The 25496-nt window shown below is 39.5% G+C and overlaps 1 protein-coding gene across 3 annotated transcripts; it reads left to right on the top strand.

Moving 5' to 3' along the window:
• Nucleotides 1–407: 407 nt before the first annotated feature.
• On the top strand, nucleotides 408–17038 carry LOC108052667 (homeobox protein araucan). Of its 3 annotated transcripts, none has more exons than XM_017135111.2 (5): nucleotides 408–954; nucleotides 6169–6717; nucleotides 10259–10374; nucleotides 15253–15584; nucleotides 15649–17038. In XM_017135111.2, exons 1-5 carry the CDS (start codon nucleotides 904–906, stop codon nucleotides 16710–16712), a joined length of 2112 nt encoding a protein of 703 aa, XP_016990600.2. In that variant the 5' UTR covers nucleotides 408–903; the 3' UTR covers nucleotides 16713–17038. The 3 variants fall into 3 exon arrangements, with proteins under 3 accessions (XP_016990600.2, XP_016990599.2, XP_016990601.1); XM_017135110.2 differs by having other exon boundaries at nucleotides 15229–15584; XM_017135112.2 differs by lacking the exon at nucleotides 6169–6717 and having other exon boundaries at nucleotides 409–954; nucleotides 15229–15584.
• Nucleotides 17039–25496: the final 8458 nt, after the last annotated feature.

The following is a 25496-nucleotide window of genomic DNA, read 5'->3' as shown; positions in this document are numbered from 1 at the left end:
GTGAAAATTCTGGATGTGTCGGATACGAATATCTCGTAGTTCCATTTCATTTTTGCTTTCTTTTGTTTGGCGACCTCGCACCTGTCCATTAAACCAGCCAGCCGAAGGCAATGGAGCCGTATGATTGGTGGTTGAGCCACCACTTCCAGTGAGCTGCGAATACGAGTTGCTGGCGGGGAATGGATTTCACTGAGAGGAAAATGCCACCACCACCACCACCAGCACTATCGACAGCACCACCACCAGCGATTACCAGTGGGCGTTGCCCAATTTCGACTTCCAGTCCGCCGGCCTTTGCTCCAAGGCGAGCGGCATTCTTTTGGGGCGGTAGCGTTGTCCCGCTCTGGCAGCAACTGCAGCGGAATGCGCCACAACAACAGCAGCAACAGCAACAGAAGGAGCAACAGCAACAGCAGCAGCAACACGGCCAACAGCAACATCACGGCGACAGCGGCAACAGCAACGGCATTCGCAACCAGTTCGTGTTCGAACGTTATAAGGTGCACATCTGGAGGAGCGTGTGCTAATAACGCGGGTTTTGCCGTCGATATTTCGTCGATTTTTCGTTTTGCGAGTGTTGCGTTGCCGCCGCGTTTTGCGAGTGAAAAACCAAAAAAAAAAAAAAATAAAATAAAATACAAAAAGAGTGACAGATACAGCTGCAATTCCTGAGATACTTTTGGATATAGTGCCGCATATTCCCGAGTTATTTTCGGTTGGCCTCATGTCGTTGTTGTCGTCATTGCCGGTGACTGTGAACAGACCCAATCGAAACTGAGCTGAGTTAACTAAATAAGCACATCATTTGATGTAGCAGCGATATATATCCTCCAGAAGACTGCCCACAGAGAGAGAGAGTTACTTAAGACTAGGTCTTATAGCGTCATATAGTCACATAGCGAAATGGCTGCCTACACACAATTCGGATACGGAGGCTTTCCGTCGGCCTCGCAGGTGGGTCTTTAATTATAACGATACATTAATATTTATAGTCATTAAGAAACAGAAGATTTCATTAGATAGCAAGGGTCGTTAAAAAATAAAAGAAGAAAGTACACATTAAGAATTAAATTATTCATTAGACTGATTCGTTTAACTGATTATGATAAGCCCGCAAAAATCTACATTTTCATTAACAACCCATTGATGGATGCAAAAAAATCTAAGAAATTTCTTATTAGCAAACATAGAAAATTATAAAACCATATCCATTTTTTCTTTGTTATTAACTATTGGTTTTACAAATTTTTACTTAAACAATGTTGTCTTTAGCTATTTTAAAAAGTTTATATTTTTTTAAGTTAAGAACAAGGCAGTAATTATACCGATACTCGTTTTATACTTAAAATAATTTAGTAAGGTAGACCTAAATTTGAGATTGTACATTTATTAAGTGTTTATTGATTTTCAAAAGCGTATTTCGTTTTTAACCTGAGAACAAAGACATATGTACATAATAATAACAATTGATGAAACACCATTAAAAGTAATTTTCTTTTTATGTTATTCAAAGTTTTAACTGACTTCCTCTTTTGGCACATAATTTCGTTAACAACGTCTTTAATTCGAGATCCTTACCACAAACTTTCGTTAGTGTATTTTCATCGTCCCAAGTCAAAGCTATCAGATCATTTGATCTTGAAGACCCACTATAGGGCAAAACCGCTTAAAGCCTTTGATTGTAGCGCCTTTTGACTTTTCACTAAGCAGCAAAAACAGCTGCTTAAAGCAAACTTTTTTCCATGCTTATGACAGTAAATTGGTAGAAGAAAAAAAAAAGATAACCATAATAAATCAGATGGCTGATAAATGGCCTGAGAAAAAAACACTCCAAGGACTCATAACTTGTTGTCAACTGAAAAATTGCACAAAAACTGTTCGGCTTTTTTAAAGCTTTCACACAGGTGCAACTATAATATTTGGGAAATATATTGATTGATTACAGAATTTATAGAAAATATTGAGAGTTCAGGGGTAAATTAAAGCTGTCAATAAATGAGTTTGTCTAGAGATAGAACGAGCTAGATGGGTAGGTCAAGTGCCTGAGTAAAACTTTAATTTCCCAGGCCATAATTGCTTACCCGGTTAAAGAAGACAGTGTGGGGATTCCTCCGCAGAACTCTAGAGTCTCTTTCCCATTTCGGACCACACGAGTCCAATTAAGTGCAGTCGAAAACGAAAACTAAACAGAAAAAAAAAGCGAAAAGCGAGTCTCGTAGGCAATCAGAAGGCCAAGACGATGGGAGGTGCCGATTGAAGCACGCTCAGGTGAAACTGTTGAAAAGTCAATAAAATTCAATTGCGGCGATCGTAAATCATAAAATTCATAACCGTAAAGTGACAGCTGAGGGCAGGCCCTGGGAATGCCTTGGTAGCTACGTGAGGAGCATCCATTGATGCTGGATGCCAGATAGTCGGACCGAGGTCCCCACAAAACGATCGATGGACCAATGACTTTGGGCCCTCTGTGATCTACTTTACATTGGAGTTGGAGGTGGAGATGGTGGTGGCGGTGGAGGCTCCTCTTGACTCCAAGTGGCGCTTATAGTCTCATGCTATCAACTTGGTCATCTGGAGGACCAAGAAGAAGATTGTCGGGGGAGGGTTTGGGATCGGGATCCGGGAGCCCGGCATCGGACCGAGAGATACAAGTCGCGATTAGATCGCTGCGTTTGCGATTCACAGAAATTTCCAAAGCCAAAGCCACTGAAACTGGACTGGGACTCGTACTTGGGATCTGGTATTGGCACTGGGTACTCTGTACTGGTTACTGGGCACACATGGCTAGCAGATCTTATCTGCGCACTGTCGCCTGCCAGTCGTCTGCAAGTCGCAACTACCAACTTGCAACTGCCAACCGAAGACGTGGCCAATTCACATGGCCATGGCCCACTGGACTGGCGCTTCCTCGCCAGCGGAAAGGCAGGAATGGAGTCCTCCTCGCATTTCGCCGAGGCAGACCTCATGAATAATGCATTCGCTCAAGGAGCTGAGGAATCTGGCAGGCGCATAGAGCTCCCTATATGGTGTCGCCTATCAGATCACTTGTCATAATTCTCATATTCTGGCGAGAGTCGATGGGAACGGAAAACGGAGACCGGAGAATGGAGAACGGAGCCTCCTTCCGATCGCTGAGCATTCCCATAAAGACCATACCCCGACCTTACCGACCGAAATGTATTTGCTTTTTACTAATTAAAATCACGCGGCACAAAAAACACCTGAATCATTCATTTGTAAAATTTTGATAAATGGTTGTGCGTTTTTTTTTCGGTTTTATTTTTTGGATGTTTTTTTTTTCCGATGATGTCCCTATATATAGTCAGCGGTCTTGGCCTCGAAATTCTATTATTTGTACGCACCAGCATGACTCAAAATAATTTTCCTATATTAATTATGAGACGATCAAACGGCCTTCTAGTGGATCACTCACCTGTAGACTCACCCAAAAGGATCGATCTCGGATCGATCTCGTATCTGGTAATTATAAAATAATATGCATGTGATGCGTTTATTTTTTTTTTTGGGCAAAGGTTCTATTGTCAGATTATGTTAATGGCGCGGAATAATTATGCGTTTTGGGGCCGCATTTAATGTTGCCCAGAATTCTGCCACGGAAGCTGTGTAAGCCGTCTGAAATATTTTTGCCGAGAGATATTATGACCTTTTGCTTGGCATTCGATCAATTTGTAGCTGTTCGTCAGGCGGAGCACTCAACTTAATTATGGGTTCGCTGATATTTTCACCAGGCTTCAGACTTCAGTCCTCAGACTTTAAAATTGAGGCAGCCAGAGTCCGCCGCTCGTTTCGCAGATTGCCCGCGGTAATTTTCAGAAGCCTTCGCCAGCATGTTGGCCGACTCCATCTCCATCTCGATATCCATATCGATCTTGGATGGGTCTGGAGCCCCAGTCCCAGTCGCAGTCCTCTGCGGACCTATAGGCGTCGGCTGCCACACCCTCATTGATTTCTGGCATTTTTAAATGCCCAACCAGTCTTGGGCTTGGCGCATTTTGCATATTAATTGCCAAGTGACTGGCGCATGCCATAGGCGAAGCTCTCTGAAAAGATGGAGGACATCACATCGCATCAGGTTGCCCCGGCACTTGAAATCGATTTGCGGGGTAATTGATCTGGGCCGCCATTGCAGGCCATCGAATGGAGGATATGGAAGGAGTACAGTGGATCCACCGATTGATTAAGGGAACCTAATCGCCCCGGGATTATGAATCCCGTGCAGCTTCTGCGCTTTCCTGCCGTCGGCACTGATTGTGTGTTAACACCATATTCGCTTACATGTTATCGATGCATCTTGTAATATGGGCCTTCTGTCGATTTTTCGAATTAAATTCGCAATTACCCAGCGATTCAAGCAGCCCCCGCTCGGATTTGGTGTCTTCAGGAGGAGTGGGACTACATGTGGACTATATGGACTATATGGGGTGGGCACAACAACATTGCCGGACATCAATATTTATGAAGTTTCCAGTACGGCGGCAGTTAGCATGACTTACTCAGGTTTATGCTGTAGAAAATTAGCCATTATGCATGTACGTGCGTTTCCTGTGCCGAGGATGAGGCTTCTATTCCCAGGCAGGTTTTCATTCCGCATCTTCGCGGTAATGTTGACATCTACTGTAGTTTGTTGTTAACGGCAATTTCTTATAATTACAAGATCACTTCTCAATTTGTAATAACATCTTTCTAAATAAATAGATCTTCTCCCTTTTAATTGAAAGAACATATTTCTTTTTATCAAAATGGAGTGACTAGTGTAGTTTGTTGTTAAATGTAATTTCTTATTGTACGATCACTTCTCAATTAGTATAAAATAATTAGATCAGTTGAAATAACAATTTTCTTTGAAAGACCAGGTTTTCGTTTTATAATAAGTAGTACATTATTTAACTAATTTAATAGAAACAATTAGCAATTTGTTTTCTTCTGTAAAAATTCCTCATTTTTAAATTATGGTGATAACAGAAATATTTACCTCAGAAATTAAAAAGTTTTTTTTACCTTTTGTAGTCAATTTATTTATTTTTTTTTTAATGTTACGAAGACCAATAGTTGCCACAATCTAACTTTTTAAAATTGATAGCGAAATCCATTAACGAACATTTCTTATCATTTGAGCAGCACAAGAAACTAATTCATTGGTGAAATGTTTGGAGATAAACACTGTCAGTTTAGGGACAGCTTTTTGTGTTCAAAATGAAATATTTTCTTTCAATAGCACAACGATTGGAGGTTTCCTGGAAGCCCCACCTCGGCACAGTAAGTGTGGAGTCTTATCAGGTTTTCGTATCTCTTTAAGGTGTTCAAAATGACCCTTCTGCAGCTGAGGAAAAATATTTCTCGATCATCGGCCTTTGGTGTTTGAAATAAAAATTAAAATGGGCTCTTGATTAACATGCATTAGTTATGTAAACCAGTGGCGATGTGTGTTTATATATCACTTAATGCTATCAGAGACTGCTTTTGGAGTTTTGAAGTACCTGCACGGTGGGAAAAATATAAAAGCTGTTTGATAATGTCAACTCAATTTTAAATGTCATTTAATTATAGCCAAAATGTTGTACCTATATTAATTAGTCAAATCTCACCAGAAATCTTTCGGAGTTGTTAAATACTTTTCGAAGGTAGTAGACAAATAATATTTGTTATACATTTTTCTTATGAATAATTTTTTTTCCCAATAGTTGCGTTTATAGATTAGAATCTAATTGAAGGCTTCACAAAACCTTTCGAAAATAAAAATAGTTATTTCAAATGGATCAAATCAAATGGATTACTATAATGCTAGATTTCTAATACATAAATCTAATAATATACTTTTTTAATAAGAGTCGTAACTCCTTAATACCTTATATAATAAAAGCTTATACGTCTTATTAATTTTATGTCTCCAGATAATTGAATATATCGACTAAAATAAATACATAAATCCCATTGGTAATTAATAAAAATTTATAAAAATTTGTTTATTATTTACCTTATTTGAATATTTCGAGACATACAATAAAATGAAAACCATTCCCACATATATTTTTGCTCTGTGCAGTCACCTTAATATACACATAAGATAAGCGGCTGAAAAGCCGAATTTGTGTTTCAATTTGCGATAAAGTGGGACTCAAGAGCCTCTTCCGATCCGATCTGTTGCAGCTCCTGCCGCCAAGTGCCCAAGTGCCGACGGAGGACGCTTCCGCGAACGTGAACGTGAACGAGGCGCTGGTGATGACAAACGCCCCGGCGATGAGCCCCACGGGAGGTCAGGATTGTCAGGGCAGCCAGCCGCCGGGTGGAGCTGGCGGAGATGCCTCCTCGGGGGCGCTCAGTCCCAATGCTCTTTCGCAGAACTCGAATGCGGCGACGGTGGTTGGAGCCGGAGCAGGATCCTCAGCGGGAGGGGGAGCGGGTGGAGCGGACCTGGCCACTGGTGGCTCCCTGGACGGCAATGGTGTGGGCACGACGCCCACGGCCGGCGGTGCTGGTGGTGGCTCCTGCTGCGAGAACGGGCGGCCCATAATGACCGACCCGGTGTCGGGTCAGACCGTCTGCTCCTGCCAGTACGACTCCGCCCGCCTCGCCCTCTCCAGCTACTCCCGTCTGCCGGCGGCCAGCGTCGGCGTCTACGGCACGCCCTACCCGTCGACGGACCAGAATCCCTACCAGAGCATCGGAGTGGACAGCTCCGCCTTCTATTCGCCGCTGGTAAGTGCACTTGAAATAACTTGAATTTGGGTATTTGAATTGGGCATTTTCCCCATGTTTTAGGTACCTCAAAATATTCAGTACAATTTTTTAAATCCATTTAAATATGAAATTTTATTTGGCTGTATTTATAACCATTTAAGCTTTTTAGAAAGTTTCATGTTTAAAAATAAAAAAAATAATAAAATCAAAATATTAAAGTACATTATTGTATTTTTAAATCATTTGAAAGCTATTATTTTGGTGTTCATAAATTTAACATCTGGTAAAAGCGATAAGAAATTATTTCTGCAAATAGCCTTTTCTGCTTCCAAATCTTGACTAATAACATTTTTTACAATTTGGTAAAGAGAATAGAAATTTTAGTTATATTACGATATTTTGTCAACATTTTTTTAACGTCTAATTTTTATAGAGTTTTATAACATATCGTATATTTAAAATGAGTATAAATTATGGAATGCAAAGTTTTCCATTCTACTTGATTTTTAGTGTATTATTTCACGAAATATATTTTTTTTCCGAGTGCTTATGGCCGAAAGACAGAGGGCCAAGAGCCATGGGCCAGAGGGCTAAATGGATTATCTCAACGTATGACTTTAATTGTGTAGTCAGTGGCTTTTGTCCGCAGCTTAGAAGAGAGACAAAAACAACGACAACGACAATAAAGCAACAACGACAACGACAACGACGATGGCTTGTCAATGCAGTCGACTAAATCGAATTATCATTATGGCTGACTGAAGCTCAGTCAAACCTCATTTGGCTCCGTATCGGGGGTTTAGTTTCTCCCAGCCCTCAGCCCTCATCCCCCAGCCCGCCACTCCTTTTCTATCTCCGTCTATCCATCTACCTAATTTATAAGCCCGTTTACTCCGCCGGTTCCCTACTGCCAACTGGCAACGGCCGACTTCCATTGCGATATTCGATACTTTGCATAAAGAAAGGCAAAATCATTGGAAACAAAACATATTGCCCCATGGCCTCAATTACACTCCACTCTCTTCGTGTATGTGTGGGCTAATCAAGCTTATGTTGTTGTGTGTGTGAGCACCACAAACACACTGCAGGGGGTAAAATTTATAGTTCACTTAATAATAGTACTTGTGATGTAAATTTATTTAATAATCTGAGCAAAGAAACTATGTCTCAGAAAAAAAAAAAATTTTTTTCTAAAATATTTACTTTTTAATGTAGTAATCTTTTTTGTATTATGGTTTTTGGTGGAAATGCATTTGTATTGTCATTGTTAATAACTGCCTTAGGCTGAGTTCTTAACCCAAAAATAATCCCTTAAATAATCACAGTTTTTTTCTAATTAAATATAATTTCTCTTTTCCAAATATAAAATATTTTAATAAATAAAAACCTTTCCTTTGATGGATTTTCTTTTAAAATTCTGATTATTTGTTTGTGTGGTAAAAGAACAATCTTTGAATTAAGTTAACATGTTTATTGGTGATTTTTCTTTAACTTATAATTACTACTATTATTTTGTCCGCCACTGTATTCTTATTGTCTCTAAGTGACCGCTGAAATGTACACGAGCACAGCATGACTGAAGCAAAACACACGCTGCTGCTTTTGCTTTTGCTGCTGGCCTGAATGAAAGGCAAACACAAACACAAGCACAAACAAACACATAAAATTGGCAACAATATGTATAACAACAATGTGGACAGTATTTAGCCTTGGCAAATAACTAACTGCCCGAGATGGATAGGCCAAACAGCTTAGCTGGAAGTGCCCAAATAATCGAGCAAGTGTTTTATAAGGACATCATGTTGCCGCATCGCACAGCAGATAAATATTTTCATCGACGTGGTTTGTGTGCACAATTTTTGTTCGAGAATCTGTCGCAGAATGTGTTGGCAATTTTTTATTGAACCTCTTAATTTGTAATACCAATTTTCGAGTTAAATGTAACACTTTAAACAATTTAAAAACGCCGGTTAATATTTAAAACTATGCACACTTTTCAATTTTTATGCCTTATAATAATTTTTGTTCTATTTTTTTGAGTCAGTATAGAACCGTAAATATTTTTGCCTAAATGGCTTGCAATTTGTTAACACGCTTGGCAATACAGTTTATGTTAATAAAAATACAAGACACTTTTGGTCGTGAATTAATTTTACGCTACTTTTCAACATAGGTATTAATAATTTTTACTGCAACATATTTAAAACATGTGTAACAATGTGAGATAATGACTGTAAAAACATGACAACTTATAAATATATTTCTTATAGTTACTGTTGAAAAAAAGACAAAGTCTGGTATCAATTCTTTATATATATTTTTTTTTCGTAGGGCATGTTTACTTCTGCTTATATTAAAAAACTCGTTTCATAAATTGCTCCTAATTTAGAGAAATCTTAAAACACTTGTCCGACTTTGTCAACAGTATTTCCCCAATGTTTACGAGGGCTGTAATAAGCACATTAGTTTGAACGATCTAATTAATATGAACGAAGACACAGTCTAATCAACTTGGGCGGCTCTCGACGAGTACTTCAAAGAAAACCTCCTCACAGAGTGATGTAAGCTGTGAGGGAAACCCCCGGGAAAGGAGAGGAAAAGCAAATGGGGCGGAGACGACTGCGGCGGCAGCCACCAAAGTGTCATGTTAAATTGTTATTTACAACAACAGGAAATTCATTCGTTCTTTTTTTTCCCCTTTTTTTCTCTTTTTCTGGCAAGCACCTGACCGAGTGTCTTTTTTATCGGTCGTCACAAAGCGCATACTTTTAATTAAGAAAATATCTCGGAGTTCTCGATAAGATGTCGTCGCTCAATTTTGGGAGGCGAGGTGTTAAATGCTTGGATTTTTGGTGAAGATCTAGCCAAATCTCACTTCACTCACACCTTTTTCCCCAGAGTTGCGATTGGTAAATAATTGTGGGCTAGGGCTTTTCGATGGCGATCCAATACCTGTTCGAACGACATTTTGATAAATATATTTGTCACCCGGTCGCGGCATTTTGTGGCCCAGAGAGGGGGTGAAAAATTAATAAACAACGGCATACATGATGTTAAGCAATTAAAAATGTTAATACCGTTTCATAAATCAAGAGCTCACAAAAGCCCGGCTCGACAGGGCCAACCAGATTGGGCGGCGATCTGGCCAATAGTTGTCGCTCATAAATCCGGCTGTCATTTTCCGAGGGCATAAATCGCAGCATGCCACAAACAGAAACCGAGCCAAATTAAAATTCAAAAGTGTCAGCCTTTTGCGGGCTGCTGCTTGCTGTTAGCTGCTTTCATATAACAATAACCAATAATCGGCGCTCCGGCTTAGATAATACCGATTTTCGGAAAGCTGCTGTCTTAAATTATGTATTTTTCTGTATCGATCGTTGTATCTGTCTCTGAAATATGGCCAGCAAGACGGCATTTGCTTGTTCGGCTGCGAAATATGTTGCCAAATTATAAATTCCATGTTAACAAAATTGTCAACTTCGGAAACTGTGGGAAAATGCTTTGTTCGCCGCGGCAAAGATAATAACTCAATTCAATGCTGAATTCTTAATCGTTTCAGAGCAATCCGTACGGACTCAAGGACACGGGCGCGGGTCCGGAGATGGGAGCTTGGACATCGGCCGGATTGCAGCCCACCACGGGCTATTATTCCTACGATCCCATGTCGGCCTATGGGTAAGCATAATCAGCATAATTTAATTAGGCCCGTCGCGGAAAAATAGAATTAATAGAACAATTGCGTGGCTCTCTGCCACAAATTAAGACACCATACCCCGAAACAATAATTAATTGCGTCTAATAGAAAATGAATAGAAAGCCTTTTAGCCCAATTTAAATACATGGGGACGACGAATCAAATGCAATCGCGCGCCCATAATTAATTACAAAATATTTGCGAGTACTTGAAATTGATTTGAATTTAATTGCTTGCGGCGGCGGCTGCGATCTGCCCTCTGTTCCTCCATTTTCCTGCGCTTTCCTTCGCTTTCCCCTTGATTTTCCCCCAGCCCAGGGGCAAGTGCTCTAGGGACTGGCGATAATAAAATTTGAATTGTTCGAAACCGTATGAGAGCGAGAAATTATTTATTTATGATTGCTGCAAAAATAATAGCAGTTAATTGCACGCCAGTGCGAGCAACGCAGAGTTTTATATACATATATAAATTCATGTGTGCTAATACACTGAAAGGAAATATAGGGGAACATCATTTTAATAGTTATGAAATGGTATTATTTTATCAGTTCATAAATAAAAATAAAAATCATTTTTAGAAAAATAATAATAAAATAATAATATAATACTAAGATTTCTAAAAAATTTTGGAAACATGTTTCGTGGTAAATTTAGTACTCTTAATAAGGAGTTTTTTATGAAATGCTTGTTGATTCTTATTTAATTTTAAAAAGTATTTTGTTGAAATAGAAAGTTAATATCATAACCATATTTATGATGTATACTTATAGCATTCATCTTTTAATTTGAAGACATAATTTTTTAATTTTTACTCTCTGTGTAAGTGCGTGATTTTCTGGAATGTACGGTATAATTAGCACCTATTAAATAAATATGTTGAGCATACGAAAAACCTGCAGACTTTGTTGTTGTGTATCCACATGCATTAAGCCTTAAGTATGTATGTACACACGTGGGTGCATATGTATGTACACAAGTGCGTACGCACATATGATTCGATGGTCAGGAGACAGGAGACAGGAGAAATGAGAAAGGAGACAGAAGGCAGGAGGCGTCTCCCCAGTCCCTGTCCGAATATAATTCCGAATCCAAATCGGGGGAAGAGCTGGAAAGTGGAGTGGCTGAAAATGCTGAGTGGCATGCAACGGCTGCGGCTTCCCGTTGGACGGTTGGTAGGTTGGCTTGGCTTGGCTTGGATCGGTTCGCTTTCGTTTGGGCCCGGCTTGCGTGCGGAAAGCCCATGAAATCGAGCTGCAGCTAAGTGAATGAATGAGTGAGTGAGTTGTAAGCGATGCATGTTGGTGGGCGGAGGGGGGCGTGGCAGCGTGGAGGGGTCAGTAGCGGAGGGGCGGAGAGGTGTGAGCCGCAAATGAACGCCATGTTGGCCGCCATATTGAGCGACAGTACATACGCACGTACTTACCAATGTACCGCTGTTTGTATGTACTTAGACCTGTATGTGGCTACACTAAAGGAAAAAAGGTGAAATTATTTTTGAAAATGCATCTCATTAGATGGGCAAATTTAGTGTTGAAATTTACTCCTTTCGGCCTAATTTAAGTGTCCTTTTGCTTTGGAAGCTTTAATAGTTTCATGGGTAACTTAATTATAATGAAGACCAGAAAATTATTGTTATAATTTATTCATACAATAAAAACAGGAACCAACTAAGAAAAAATACTCAGTAGATAGGCCTCTCAAATTGTGAATTGGGTTTTGATTTTTAAAAGCCCTCTATTTCATTTCGTTATTCATAAAAATATCCTTGTAATTAAGAAAATTAATTTCGGGTAGTATGCTTTATATTATTAATTGTTATTTTCCGTTTTAAAAAACCTTGAACTATTTTCAATTTCTTGGAGAAACAAAATGGAATTTGGCCTCCATGGATTTTTTCTCCATTTTATATAATTGCGAATAATAATGCTTTTTTTCGGTGTGTAGGCGTGTATATATTTACGGGTTGACAAACATTTAAGAGAGGAACGGTTGCGCTTTGTTTTGTTCATCGTCACAAATTGGCACCGGAGTGGGAAACTCGGAAAGGTGGAAAATCTGACTGACTGGCAGTCAGTCAGTCCATTCGTGTGTCTGTCTGGCAGATGGCAATTGCACGGTGGTGGGTGGTAGTTGCTGGGGGGGGGGAATACTTGAGTGGGGGGTGGCAATGACAGGCAGCGTAATTACCCAGTGACAGGCATGAACGTGTCTGCTCACGGGAGCCAAGAGCCAATGTCATTTGTGCGGCGGGCGGGAGCGTTATTTGTTCGAAATGTGATGTGCCCGCCGCATTTGCCCGTAAATCGCAACTCGCAGATAATGGCCGCCGTAATTGGTGGCTCCGACCAAATTGCATGTGGCTGGTATAAAAGCTGAAATGTAAATGTGTGTAAGCCGGTCTAAAACTAATAAGCGGCCCATTCAGCCGACCGCTATGTGACCATATAGCCGTGTCCGTGTGTTTGTGTGAACAAGAATGTGATTTGTTAACAAGATTATGGCCCGCCAGTAGCAGCAGCAGCAGCAGTAAAAGCCAAATCATTTTTTTTTGTTTACGAGCTATGCCAAAAGAACGCAGACACATGAACAAACATACATTTGGTTGTACATGCATTTCGAGGCACTGCAATTATATGGCGAATACAAAAATAGGATGCGTGCCAATTACGGACAAATTGATGTTTGTTAGGTTGTAAAACATAACAGCACAAAAAGCCCACAAAGCGTATCACTCGATTCGGATCGGTTGGATCCGACAACCGACTACCGACCTACGCGATAATCATATAGCCCCGCCATATAAAAAAACCGCCTTCGACCGATGTTGCAGGTTACGTGCCTAAAATTATGGGCTTCAAAACCTCTGGTCACGGTTATTGGACAAATCTGAGTTCTTACTTTATCGGGTACCCCTAGAGTTCATTTTTTTAACACATGTTCTTACTTCATTATCATAAAACCGACTTAATTCAAACATAATAAACAGTCAGTCTTTATTAGGAATTTTTTGTTCGACAAAAATATAACAAATTATAAGGCTTCGCCATAAAATTATTATACTTACTTTGTAATAGTTCTCGCTTCAATTTATTTATTTTAAAATATTTTGAATATATATTAATTTAAATAAAAATACACAATATTTCTTGAAAAATATCAGAATAAATATTGTAAAATATTTTTTTTAATTTTCAAAGAGATTACTTAAATATTTCTTTTTAAGTGTCAACATTAAGTTCGGCTTTTGGTATCTTATAATAATTAATTATTTTAAAATGAGAAAGAAAATATATATAATATATAAAATATATAAACAAATTTTATCTCAGTTTCTGATTAAATAAAGTTTCCCCGCCCCTTAAAACGCTTCGCTTTTAGAATGATCCTATTTTCTATTTAGTTGGCTGAATAAAAAATAGCGAGTCCTCCTCCAAACTCTTGCTAATCACTGGCAACATCCTCCACACTGCACGCAATCAGGGTGGACTAGCGGTACAACCAGAAAATAAAAAAAAGTGGGAATAAAAAAAGCAGAAGGAACAAGGAGAAAGGACGTCGAATTTACATTCGACGGTCGGCGGTCCCGAGTTTCGTTCTTTATCTTGTTGTAAAATTCACCGCACACAAACTGTTGATTGTGGCTCCATAAAAATCCCATGAAAAAGAACCAAAAACGTAGAATAAAGAAGGACGAAAAAGGGATTGGGATTGGGGCAGACCCGAAAGTGAAAAGCGGATGAGCCGGATGTGCAACGGAGTTCGCATGGTGTGGGGCTTAATTTAGCTAGGAAGTGCTGGGGGTCCAGGACCACCATGGACCATTATTGCTGAGGACGGATGGTTGATGGGGATACCGGGGGATGGTGATGACGATGGATGCCACAGCCTCTGGTGGGTTAAAAAATGCGATAAGTGCACTGCTGAAGAGAACTGGCGGAGTGGAATACAACTGGATCACCCGGTTGCACCCACTTGTCGTCCTCGTTATTGCCGGAGACGCTGTGCTGTTGCTTTTTGTGGCCGTGCCCTGTTTCACAACTATGTTTTACAATATTTTGACGTTGTATTACACTGGCAGGACGAGGACCCCGAGCTCCGGGGAGCAATACGGAGCGGAGGTGGTAGGAAAACATCAATTTGAGTTTTCCGCATTTTTAATGAATTTCCATGTTTCGCTGCTGCCACGATTTTTTTGGGCTCTGCAATTAGAAAGAGAATATGACTGGAAAGCGAAATACTAAATTACGAAATCTGTGTTTCTGCTCAATTTTCACTTGCAGTACATAACACTTTTTTTAACTGCCCATCTTGAAGTTGCTGTTTCTGGTAGTAAAATTTAACAACATGTATGGTATTTGAGCAGGTTAGTTTTGAACTTAAACAACAGCAGTCATTGCTGTTCAAATAACTAGACCTGGCCATATGTAGGTTTTATAAAATTATTTTCTTTTTTAACGAAGCCAATTTAACGGCTAACCTAATCAACTAACAAATCTTAAGAGGTGTGCCACTCTAAAATAGGATTAAATTTGTTAAAGTTATGGAGTCTAGAAGTCCAATCGTGGGTTACTTCTTTAAGAGTCATCAGGAAGTTCACTGCGTTGCAAGTTAGAAATGTTCTTCCACAATATTATATAACTTATAAGTTATAAATCATTTACAATGTTCCCCTTATAAATTCCAAAATAATTTAATTTTATATGATAATAGTTATTTGGTTTTTATGTAAATTAGCCAATTCATTAAGTAAATATATATAAACCATAATTACAACTGAATTCAAAACATCAATTTTTAAAATACGAACATTTCGGTTATATCTTTTCTCTAAATAGAGGATTGCTTATTTCTAATTCCAGTTATGGAGCTAGTTATGATCTGGCGGCTCGTCGCAAGAACGCCACCCGCGAATCCACGGCCACATTGAAGGCCTGGTTGAATGAGCACAAGAAGAACCCGTATCCGACGAAGGGTGAGAAGATCATGCTGGCCATCATCACCAAGATGACCCTGACCCAAGTGTCCACTTGGTTCGCGAATGCCCGTCGTCGACTGAAGAAGGAGAACAAGATGACCTGGGAGCCGAAGAATCGCACGGATGACGACGACGATGCCTTGGTGTCGGACGATGAGAAGGACAAGGAGGACTTGGAGCCGAGCAAGGGAAGCCAGAGTGGCAGCTTGGCCAAAGGTATAGGATTTGAAGGGTATTTCCTTGGGGCTTCGTACTTACAGCTGCTGTTTCTTTAAACCAGATGAGACCAAAGAGGAGGAGGATGCCATAGACGAGGACCAAAAGTGCTTGGGTCAGGCAAACATACTGCGAGCGGGCTTTGGTTATCCCTCGGCTGGTAGTGGTGGTGGTGGTTACCCCGGTGGCTCCTCGAGCGGCCACCCAGGTGGCTACCATCCGTATCATCATCAGCATCCCGCTTACTATCAGGCCGGCCAACAGGGTATGTTGCCGTTTCACGGAGAGGGCTCCAAACTGCAGCAGGGCGATCTTGGGGATCCAAAAAACCAGCTAGGCCGGGACTGTGGCGTGCCGATTCCAGCTACCAAGCCGAAGATCTGGAGTCTGGCCGACACAGTTGGCTGCAAGACCCCACCGCCGGCTTACATGGGTCACCAATCGATGCCACTGCAGCAGCAGCAGCAGCAGCAACAGGCGCAACAGCAACAGCAGCAGCAGCAATATCCTCCGCAGGATGCAGGACGAGATCAGCAGCTGTTCAATGGGGCCGCAGCTCCCTACCTGAGGCCGCACACCACGGCCTACGGGGGTTTTCTAGGGGCTACGACCCAGCAGCTGCATACTACGAGCAGCAATATCCCCTACAGCAATATGCCCCCGCAGCAGCAGCAGCAGTTGCAGGTGGGCGGTACCATCCATACTACGGGAAGTTCGAGCGGACCACTGCAGTTCCATCAGCAGCAGCAGCAGCAGCAGCGGCAGCAGCAACTACAGCAGCTGCAGCAGCAGCAGCAATCTCAGTCCACAGCGAGTCAGCGGGCGATGGGGTTTCTCGAAGCCCAACCAGATACTCCACCCCAAACTCCGCCGAATATGAAGGTGCTGAGCGGAGCTTTGAGTCTCCTGCCTACCGCTTCTCAAGCCCCTATGATCGCTACCTGTCGCAGCAGTAATGGCTTCGGCTTTACCTCTGGTTACCCCATGAATTTCTCGGCCAGAATCGGGGAGTACTCCCCGCGGGATGACTATAGCAGTGGGAACAGCAGCAGCAGTAGCTCATCGTCGCCACAACTTCATCGAAATGAAGCCATGTTCAAGCCGCTCTTCAAGAAGTTCACCAACTAATCGGACTGCATATATACATACTATATGGGATCGTGCAAAAAAAACACCAGACGGATTGTGTAATATTAACTGTAGCCGTATACCGCGCGTTAAGTAACTTCAAGTTTCATTCAAGTTATGCATCGTATCTAGAGTACCAGATCAAATGTTTCTCTTCAAAACTGCAATGTAAGCTTAGGCTAAATACTAAACTAGCGCAATAAGATTGTAAACTGTGATACGTTTTTCATTGTCTAACAGACTTCACACTAAACACTTCGTCTATATGAACACATAATCTAAATAATTTTAACTCGTTTAATAAAATTCTTTATAATCATGAAAAATTAATGTGTTCTCAATTTGGTTGGGTGTGGTCATAATTATTTTTATTGCTTGGGTCACAAAAGTAAGTATGTTCTTTCTAGCTTGAAAAATATTTATTAATTTATGTCCAAGAGAATTTTTATATTGATAAGTCTACAAATTATATTTTTTGACTTAATGTATCAATTAAAAAAACATTTTTTCTAAAAAAAAGATTTGGAATTTCAAAAATTTTTAAAATGAATACAGATAACAAAATAAAAGTATATGAGTAATATTTTTTTGGGTGCATAAAAAATGCAGGTATGTTAGGCTATGAAAAAACTCAATGACATTTCGGACTCTCAACACGACGTACACAAATGTTCGCTAAAAGGAAAAACCATATTTATTTGGTAATAGCAATGTACATTCATCAAGACACATTCCATTATTGATTTTTTAATTATTAGCTTGTAGTTTTTTTTCTCGCGTAATATTGCTAATTACCTTTTTGCTTTGGATAAAATATAATAATTTGTCATTAATTCATGGCTTAAACATGTGTTCTAATTCAGCCACAAGTACCACTGCTTTCAAAATTAATATGACAGTTAAACGAGAGCCATTCTTATTGAAAATATTTATTTTTATTGAAAGGAGGCATCAAATATCTTATGCGTTTATGCAAATTGCAGTCTATGTTATACAAAGCACCCCAGACTGTTTAGAAGTATATTAATTAATATTCATTAGATGTGTTCTTAAGATAACTATGCACTTGTCAAGGTCATGGTAAATAGTTTTGCAATAAAAAACGAAATAAGAGCTGGATATTTTATATTTACTTTTACAGTATATCGCCAATTATTGTTTTGTGTGTAGGTTTTTGCCGAATTGACGCAGAAATTGTCAAATGCCGGAGACATGGAAAATGCTGTCCGCATGCGAAACAAAACAAACCTGGCATCTTTGCGACTGTGTTCGTGGGCTTCTACCTGAAAACCCTGTGGATGTGTACGTTGGAAGTTGGCTTTTATGGGGAAAACAATTTGTAACGACTATCGCCGTTTGATAAATTAACATTTAGCAGTGGCTCGATTATGCAACAAATTGCCAATTCAATTGAAATTGACAGCCGACGAAGGCAGCCGCAAGTTGCGATGAGGCGGCCGAATTAGCCGCGATGCGATGGTCGTATTTGTAAGTGCAAGTGATTAATTTGGTTTCGTTTGACACAGTTTACACATGTAAGTGGACGGACAGGTACTGAACTTTAAAAGGAGCCACATGCGGAGAGGCGCTCGCATGGCCAGTAACAAATTTCTTAAACGGTTTTCAGTAATTCTATGGTGCCATCAGCGGGACATTAGTTCCGTTCCCAGAGACGTCTACTTAGGGGCCCCACTCACTTTATGGGCTGTTTTACAATGCTAAATGACCGCACTGGGCATAAAATTTCCCATTACACATGGGGCCAAGCCAATCAGTAAGATGGGTAAATTAATCGTATCCAACAGATACGTTGCGATACCATACGATACGATACTATGCCATACCATCATATACCATATACCATATTCCATGAGAGATCCTTCGCCGCGCCGCGCTTGTGAAGCGATCTCGTTTATGGGTCATAAACCATGGGATCGCGCCGGTTGCTGCCTGTCGCAACCACTCGACATTCCCGGTATTGTTTCTGTTTAGCATCGTATTGGATCGACTTGGATCGCTTGGATCGCTTTGGATCGGATTGGATCGGTCACCAGCGGCGAGGATATACGACAGTTAACTTATCTTGCATCCACTTAACGTCTTGCGGCCATAAATCAATCCTATGGCCGAATGCTCGATGGCAGCCAGCAGGCGAATTAATCACTTTGAAAATTGTTACCCATTTGGAAACTTGTCGCATTCGCTTTCCAGCCGATCTCGACCCGTTTCCAAGTATAAATATATGTGGCTCGGACACTCGTGTGTGGGCAATCCTTCAACACCATGTGAAAATCACGGTAATTTATTATTGACAGCCGCAGTAGTAGGTAAGAGTCGTCTTTGTGATTAGTTGCCTTCTTTATGCCTAATTCCCAGACGGGACGGGGTTTTTGGGTAGTCATCTCCGTGGTCAAGTGGCATCAAGGGGTATCTTCTCTAATGTCATGATAACTTTTCATATGGCCGAAGTGAATGGCACATCAATTTTCTTTTTGTTCAAAGTGTCGCAAACGGTAAGCGGTTAAGTTGATTTAAGACTGGGCTTAGCCGAAAGTTATACTTAGAGCACAAGGTTTTTAACTATCAGCCATTACATTCTCTGACGTTATATGATTCGATTTGAAGATCGCAAAATTTAAGAAGACGATTAAATTCGTTTTTTTCTGTAAATTAATTAGTAGCAATTGCATCTCCTATTTTATTACACTAATTTGAAATTTATTTGCCATCATAAAAAATGGTATTTATGCGTTACATCGCGTTTTAAAATAGCATTTTTAAAATGTATATTGGTCAGTAAAGATTATAGGTCAAATTAGTAATTAATCAGATAAATTTTAATTATTCTTTTAATACAGAGTTAAAATTTTAACACATTCAAAGTTGGTTTGTAAAATCTGGCTTTATTTAACGAAGCTTTGAACATGGAAAAGTATGTTTATTCTAATTTTTGTAAGCACAAAAGAAATAAAATAAAATAAGTAGCAAATACTTTGTACAGAAAATAAATAGTGTGCACTCATGAAATACTTTATCTATCGAACCGTAGCTGTGAGCAAATATGTTGTATAAATTTTCAATGCTAACCCCTTTTCGGTTGCCTTTAATTCGCAAATATTTAAGCCAAACAAACACAATGTTCGTGCGTCTCAAGCATAAACAATAGAAACCTATTCCAAATGGCTAAGCTTAAGCCGCTTTCTCTTATCTAAAGTCTGCTTAAATACTTGAATCCGCTTAAGCAATTAGTTGCATTCAACGTTATTGATCCAGAAATCGTGTAGGATATTTTATTAAATTTTCACAAATTTTCATATTAATCGCAAATATTCACACTCAATTATAAAATACCAAAGAACACAAATTTGCCCGGAATAATGAAGGGAAAATTCCTTGAGATCTCCACATTCTGCTGGTGTAGACAGTCAACCCCCGCCCTCCTTAGAATGAGGTCTACTATTTCGGGGGTGGCTGGCGTTCCAAGATGCTACAAGAATGCAAAGTGTCATTTAAGTGAAACAAGACGAGAACAAATACACAGCATCCAGGCAGACACTGGGTCTTCGATGTCACTGGTGTGGGCTGCCAACAAGGCTGCAAGGACCAACCCCAAGGACCAGCCCGACCCAACCCTTTAGCAGTGCATCCTTAACCACGCAGCTTACTTACGCAGCTTCTATAAATTATAGCTGCCGCTTGTCATGTACGGAAATCCTTGTGTCAGTGCAGCCGAGATGCCGGGACTCAGGACTCAGGACTCAGGATTCTGGCTCCAGCAGCCAGCCTCCAGTTTCTGAATTTGACAGAGCCTGGCAGGGCGATGCGTTTGTTTTCAACAGGATTAGGAATTCGTTGCAACGCACAAAAGCCTCAGGAACAATTCAAGCAGACACATCTCGCAACTATAACAATTAATATCCTGAAATTGCATCGTGACATGAGTGTGTAGTCTGTCTATTCCGGCTGCTGCCAAAGGAATAGCGCACACGAGGGCGTATACTTGATGCCGTATGCTAATTTCCCTAATGCCTTCCTCGAGAATCCGTGCGCTTGTGTGTGAGTTATAGACTTAACTCAATGAGCAACCCTTGCTTGGGCGGAATATTATTTAAAGTTAACGAAGAAGAAATCCTAATAAAATCCTTTAATTAAGTCACTATCTTAAACTTCTATAAAGACAACTCAAGCAAGATATTTTATAACTGTGTTTATTGAATTCAAAATGTGGTTAAATTTTTTTTGAGTAGTTTGCTATTAAGAGAATGTAATTCTTCAATATCAGTTAGTTATTTGAAAAAGTTCTAAATTATGAAAACTGTCACTAATTCATGGACAAACAATTGATCGTTTTTTCTTAGATTTTAATATGAAAAGGATTTAAATAAAAACGCAAATGAAATTATTTTCCTAGACTTATTTTATGTTTCCTAAGTTGTTAATACAAAATTTAAAGCAAGAGAAAATCAAATTCAAAACTAAAACGATCCTCAACATTATTTCGGATAATATAAAAACATGAATTATGACCCAAGTTTCCGAAGAATAGTCCGTTTGGAAGCACTGGAAGCTTTTCTGGCACACAATGCTTACGATTTGTCAATGGATTTCCTGAATAATTGATTACAGCCAACCAAAAGACATTTCATCATCATCTATTACGATCCACACGCCTCGGCTTAGAGTCATATTTAATGGACATGTATGGTGGGCAATCAATCATGACCATACCTCGCTAGGTCTAGTGTCCCAGAAATTTAAAGAAACGTGGAATTAAACTACAAGAGAAGAAATCCGAAAAGAGAAAAATAACAAACTAAAAGCGCCCACAATATGTGGGACCAATGGCCACCTTTGTCAAGGCAGCTGATTATTCTTGACATCAGCGCGGTACACTCGAGTATACAAATGTATATTTAGACAACTGCCATTGATAAGACAAGCTAAAATAATTATGACCATTAGGGCACATTAGGCACTGGTATTGGGAAGTCTCCGCGATCGCAGCACCTTGTGGGATAAATACTTGAGATTTGGAGAATGGTATTTGTTGGAGGTGTCTAAATACCAACACAAATTTAATTGGGTGTTTTCCAGTATTACATAGTGTTATAAATAGTTTTTAAGGTGGAAAAATAACAAAATAAATTACCTTATTAAATATTTAATTCGTTTTTAATATACTTATTTTAACAAAATTAAAACAATTCCGCACTGAAAAGTTATTGTTTTTATTAAGATAAACAGAAAAGTTTAAGAATTTTTTGTCTTTTGCGAACGTATGTACTTTGTAATTATTATTATCAAATAACTTAATATAAAATTAAATCAATTTTAATAATCAATTTCTTGAGACCAATTTAAAAATATTTGTTCAAGGGGTTTTAAAATCTTTATGCTGACCATAACCATTTTGTAGGCGAGTATTAGCTTTTCGTTGTTTTTCTGCCAGCATAGGACAACCATATTTTAGAACAAATAAACTGGAGAGACCAACATGGCATCGAGTTAATTATGCGGGACAGGAAAACGAATATTTTATTAATGAAACAGAATTTTTCACATCTTAATGAGATGTGGTTTTAATGCAGAGAACTCGGAAAATGTCGCCACATAGTCTGCGTTTTCCACGCATGCATCAGAGGTCTGTTTCCCGGGAATAGCCTTTGGGTATGCATTTAATGGGTGTCTCTGATTCCGAGAGTAGGTATTTAAGATGCCCTATCGGGTTTCAGCATCAACTTGGCGGTCTAATTAACATGACAAAGAAATGTCACGTGTGGAAATTTATGGACAGCACTATGGAACTGAACCGAACCGAACCGATCTGAGCTGCAAGGTTGCAGATGGCCACGATAGTGTTTACGATGCCGTTTGATTGGTATACCAATCGATTTCCTTGCCGCCAATATCTCAACGGTCTCCGGTTCTCCTTCTCGGCCCTTCGAATCTTAAAATCCAGAACCTGGAACCTAGAGGAACCTCGAACTGAGCCCAGGCACTCAGCCGATTCCGCTGTCGTTAAAACAGCTAATTTTATTATGCGGCTGACATTTACTATCTACAGGTTTGTCGCCGTTCTCAAAAAGATATCCACCTCGACCCGCAGACAAGTTGGATCCAAAAAAAAAAAAAAAAAAAGAGCTTCGATTCTTTTCACTTATCTTGTTCGAGTGTGTTATGTTCATCCATGATTTGTATATATACACGCTGTTTGAAATAAATTTAAATTGTGTTACCGATTTTTAAAGCAGCGTCCAGATTATGCGTTTTGTTAGACGATTTCTCTTATCTTAATGCGGCCGGTGTTGGAGACATTCTGTCTGGTCAAGTTCGAAAAGGGCGATTCCACACGTATCGCCTCGTATCGTGGCATTGTTTAATGGAATTTTCTTGTAATGCGTTCTGAAATTGGTTTTTAAAGTGCGGGTCCAACATTTAATTTGTTTGTTAATAGTTTCGAAATGCTTGCACAGGCTGCACCCTTTTGCCATGAAAATTAAGTCTCGATATCGGCATCGGCATCGGTATCTGTATCTGTATCTGCAAATGCATCTGCATCTGCCTGGATATCTGTAAATGTATCTGTGGGTATCTGCCCATAATATAGCCTGTTGTTGCTTAAATCGGGCGTAAGCGAATCAATTCTCATTTTAATTTATTGACACGAACACAAGCGCCATTGCACGGCCATCGACTGCCCGGAGTCCAGAGTCCGAAAACCAGAGTCCGGAGTCCATGGCACGTAGTCCTGGTCTCGAGGTCGCCCCACCATCGTTTTCCCGGCTACATTGCACCAATTATACAATAACTCGACTACAATGCAATTTGCATTGTGCTGCAAATTGGAACTGCGATGTACGATGGCCAAGAAAGGAGACACAAGCGATGCGCATTTAATAAATGCGCATACGCCTCGTGGCCACTGGCCGGATGCCTTTTGCCGGCTGCCCTGCGGCCGCCAAATAGGTACATTAACTGCAGGCCCAGATACTCCCGATGCCCAGATACCACCCTACCCTACCCTCCCCTCCCCCAACGGATATCCCTGCCATCCTGCACTGAGCCCCGGTAAACGTAACACATAATTATTTATTGAATTTACAGACGGCTCGTATAATTTTATTTACCGAATGGAGTGCTTTTCACGGCAGACATTGAATTGCTGGATTGGTCGCATTATTTCTGTTGATCTGGCACTCAAATTGATCAGAGTTTTTAATATGGTTTGAGTAATTTATAAGGGCAGGATAATATTAAATTTAAGACAACAAATGATTTTTTAAGTAAGCATTTTGTATTCTACTTTTATTTATCAATTCGACTGGAAAATATACTGAAAAAACTTATTATTAAACAAAATCTCGAATTACGATATTTTTTGGTTCCAAAAAAAGATCTTTTAAATTTTTAATTGTTTTTGATGAGAAGTAATCTAATTAATATTTAAGTTCCTTGTGCATCTGATATTTTTCTAAAGAATGGTTCTTCATTTGTAAAGTGAAACTAAAATATTTTCAATTGACTGTTTAGAATTGTATTAAATGTATAATATACATTTGAAATTCTCTTTCGCGTAGGGCGAATTAAGTTCCCTTGGCTCCGTTTCCATTTCCTCTGAAGGAATAAGTGGACATTATTTATAATTGTGCTATCATAGTCAATCCGTCATGCAGGTCTCAGTCCGATCTACTTATATAAATTTCCTATTTATAGGACGGAATATACACGCGTTTATTTGCGCAAATAGGAGTGTTAAATGCTCTAAGGAAGCTGTCAAATAAATTAACTCAGCACAGTTCGTAGTTCTAGGAATTTTTATATATTAATTTGTTAAGTTATAAATTTGAATAAAAAAGGGAGATTGCTGGTTTTTATTTAAATTATCAAAGGATATTTTTAATGCCTTAAAATTAATTAATAAAACAAAGTTGAGTACTTAGCATTCGTCAATCTATTTCAACATCAGTTTGTCTGCTTGGAGTTTGCAATTATCCGCTTTTATAGCATACTTTTCGTTGTAACGAACTTTTGGTAATTTCAAAAACTTTGTATATCCTTGAACTCATTTAACTCATTAAAATAATAGTTAAATACAATATTATAAAGGAATTCTTGTGCTTCTGAGAATGGTTTATCATTTGTGAAGAAAAATAAATTTATTTGCAAAAGTGTAGACACTGTTTAAAATGGCCTTATTTTGCAGTTGTTTAAATCAAATATAGAAGACTACAGTATTGTGATGGACATACCTAAATTGCCTAAATGACAATTGCCTCACGCTAAAAAACGAGTTTATTCAAGGATAATTTTTCATAAAATTGACAGAGAAAAACTACGGAATCAGCGATACTCGCACTTGAAAACATTATGCCTGCCTAAGTGGGTCGATGGCTTCTGGCTCGCGACTAATCATCGTTAATGCCGAGACGTTTCTTGCTGCCCGAACTGAACTCAGGCCTGCATAATTGATGATTGCTTTTAAAATGCGCCGACATGCGACTGTTGTCACCAGTGGAAAACCATTTTTTACAGCCGGGGCATTTACACTTGCCCGCAATTAGTTTACGATGCTAATGCTGCCAGTCGGTTCGGCATTGTTTTCAATTTGTTTTAATCGATTCGCGTTAATTTTCAAATCTCGTCTTACTTTTGAATGACTTTTCCAGTGACGGCACGGGCGTTTGGCTACATGAATTGTTGACACTAACATGCACCTACATGCCTTTAAGTAATGTCATAATCAAATCTTAATAGTGAAAAATTTAATTGACAAATCGATTAGAT

The sequence above is a fragment of the Drosophila rhopaloa genome, unplaced genomic scaffold (genome assembly GCF_018152115.1).
Source record: "Drosophila rhopaloa isolate 14029-0021.01 unplaced genomic scaffold, ASM1815211v1 contig_163, whole genome shotgun sequence".
Taxonomy (NCBI): domain Eukaryota; kingdom Metazoa; phylum Arthropoda; class Insecta; order Diptera; family Drosophilidae; genus Drosophila; species Drosophila rhopaloa.
Note: the sequence above shows the minus strand (reverse complement) of the source record. Positions and strands in the feature narration are given on the sequence as shown.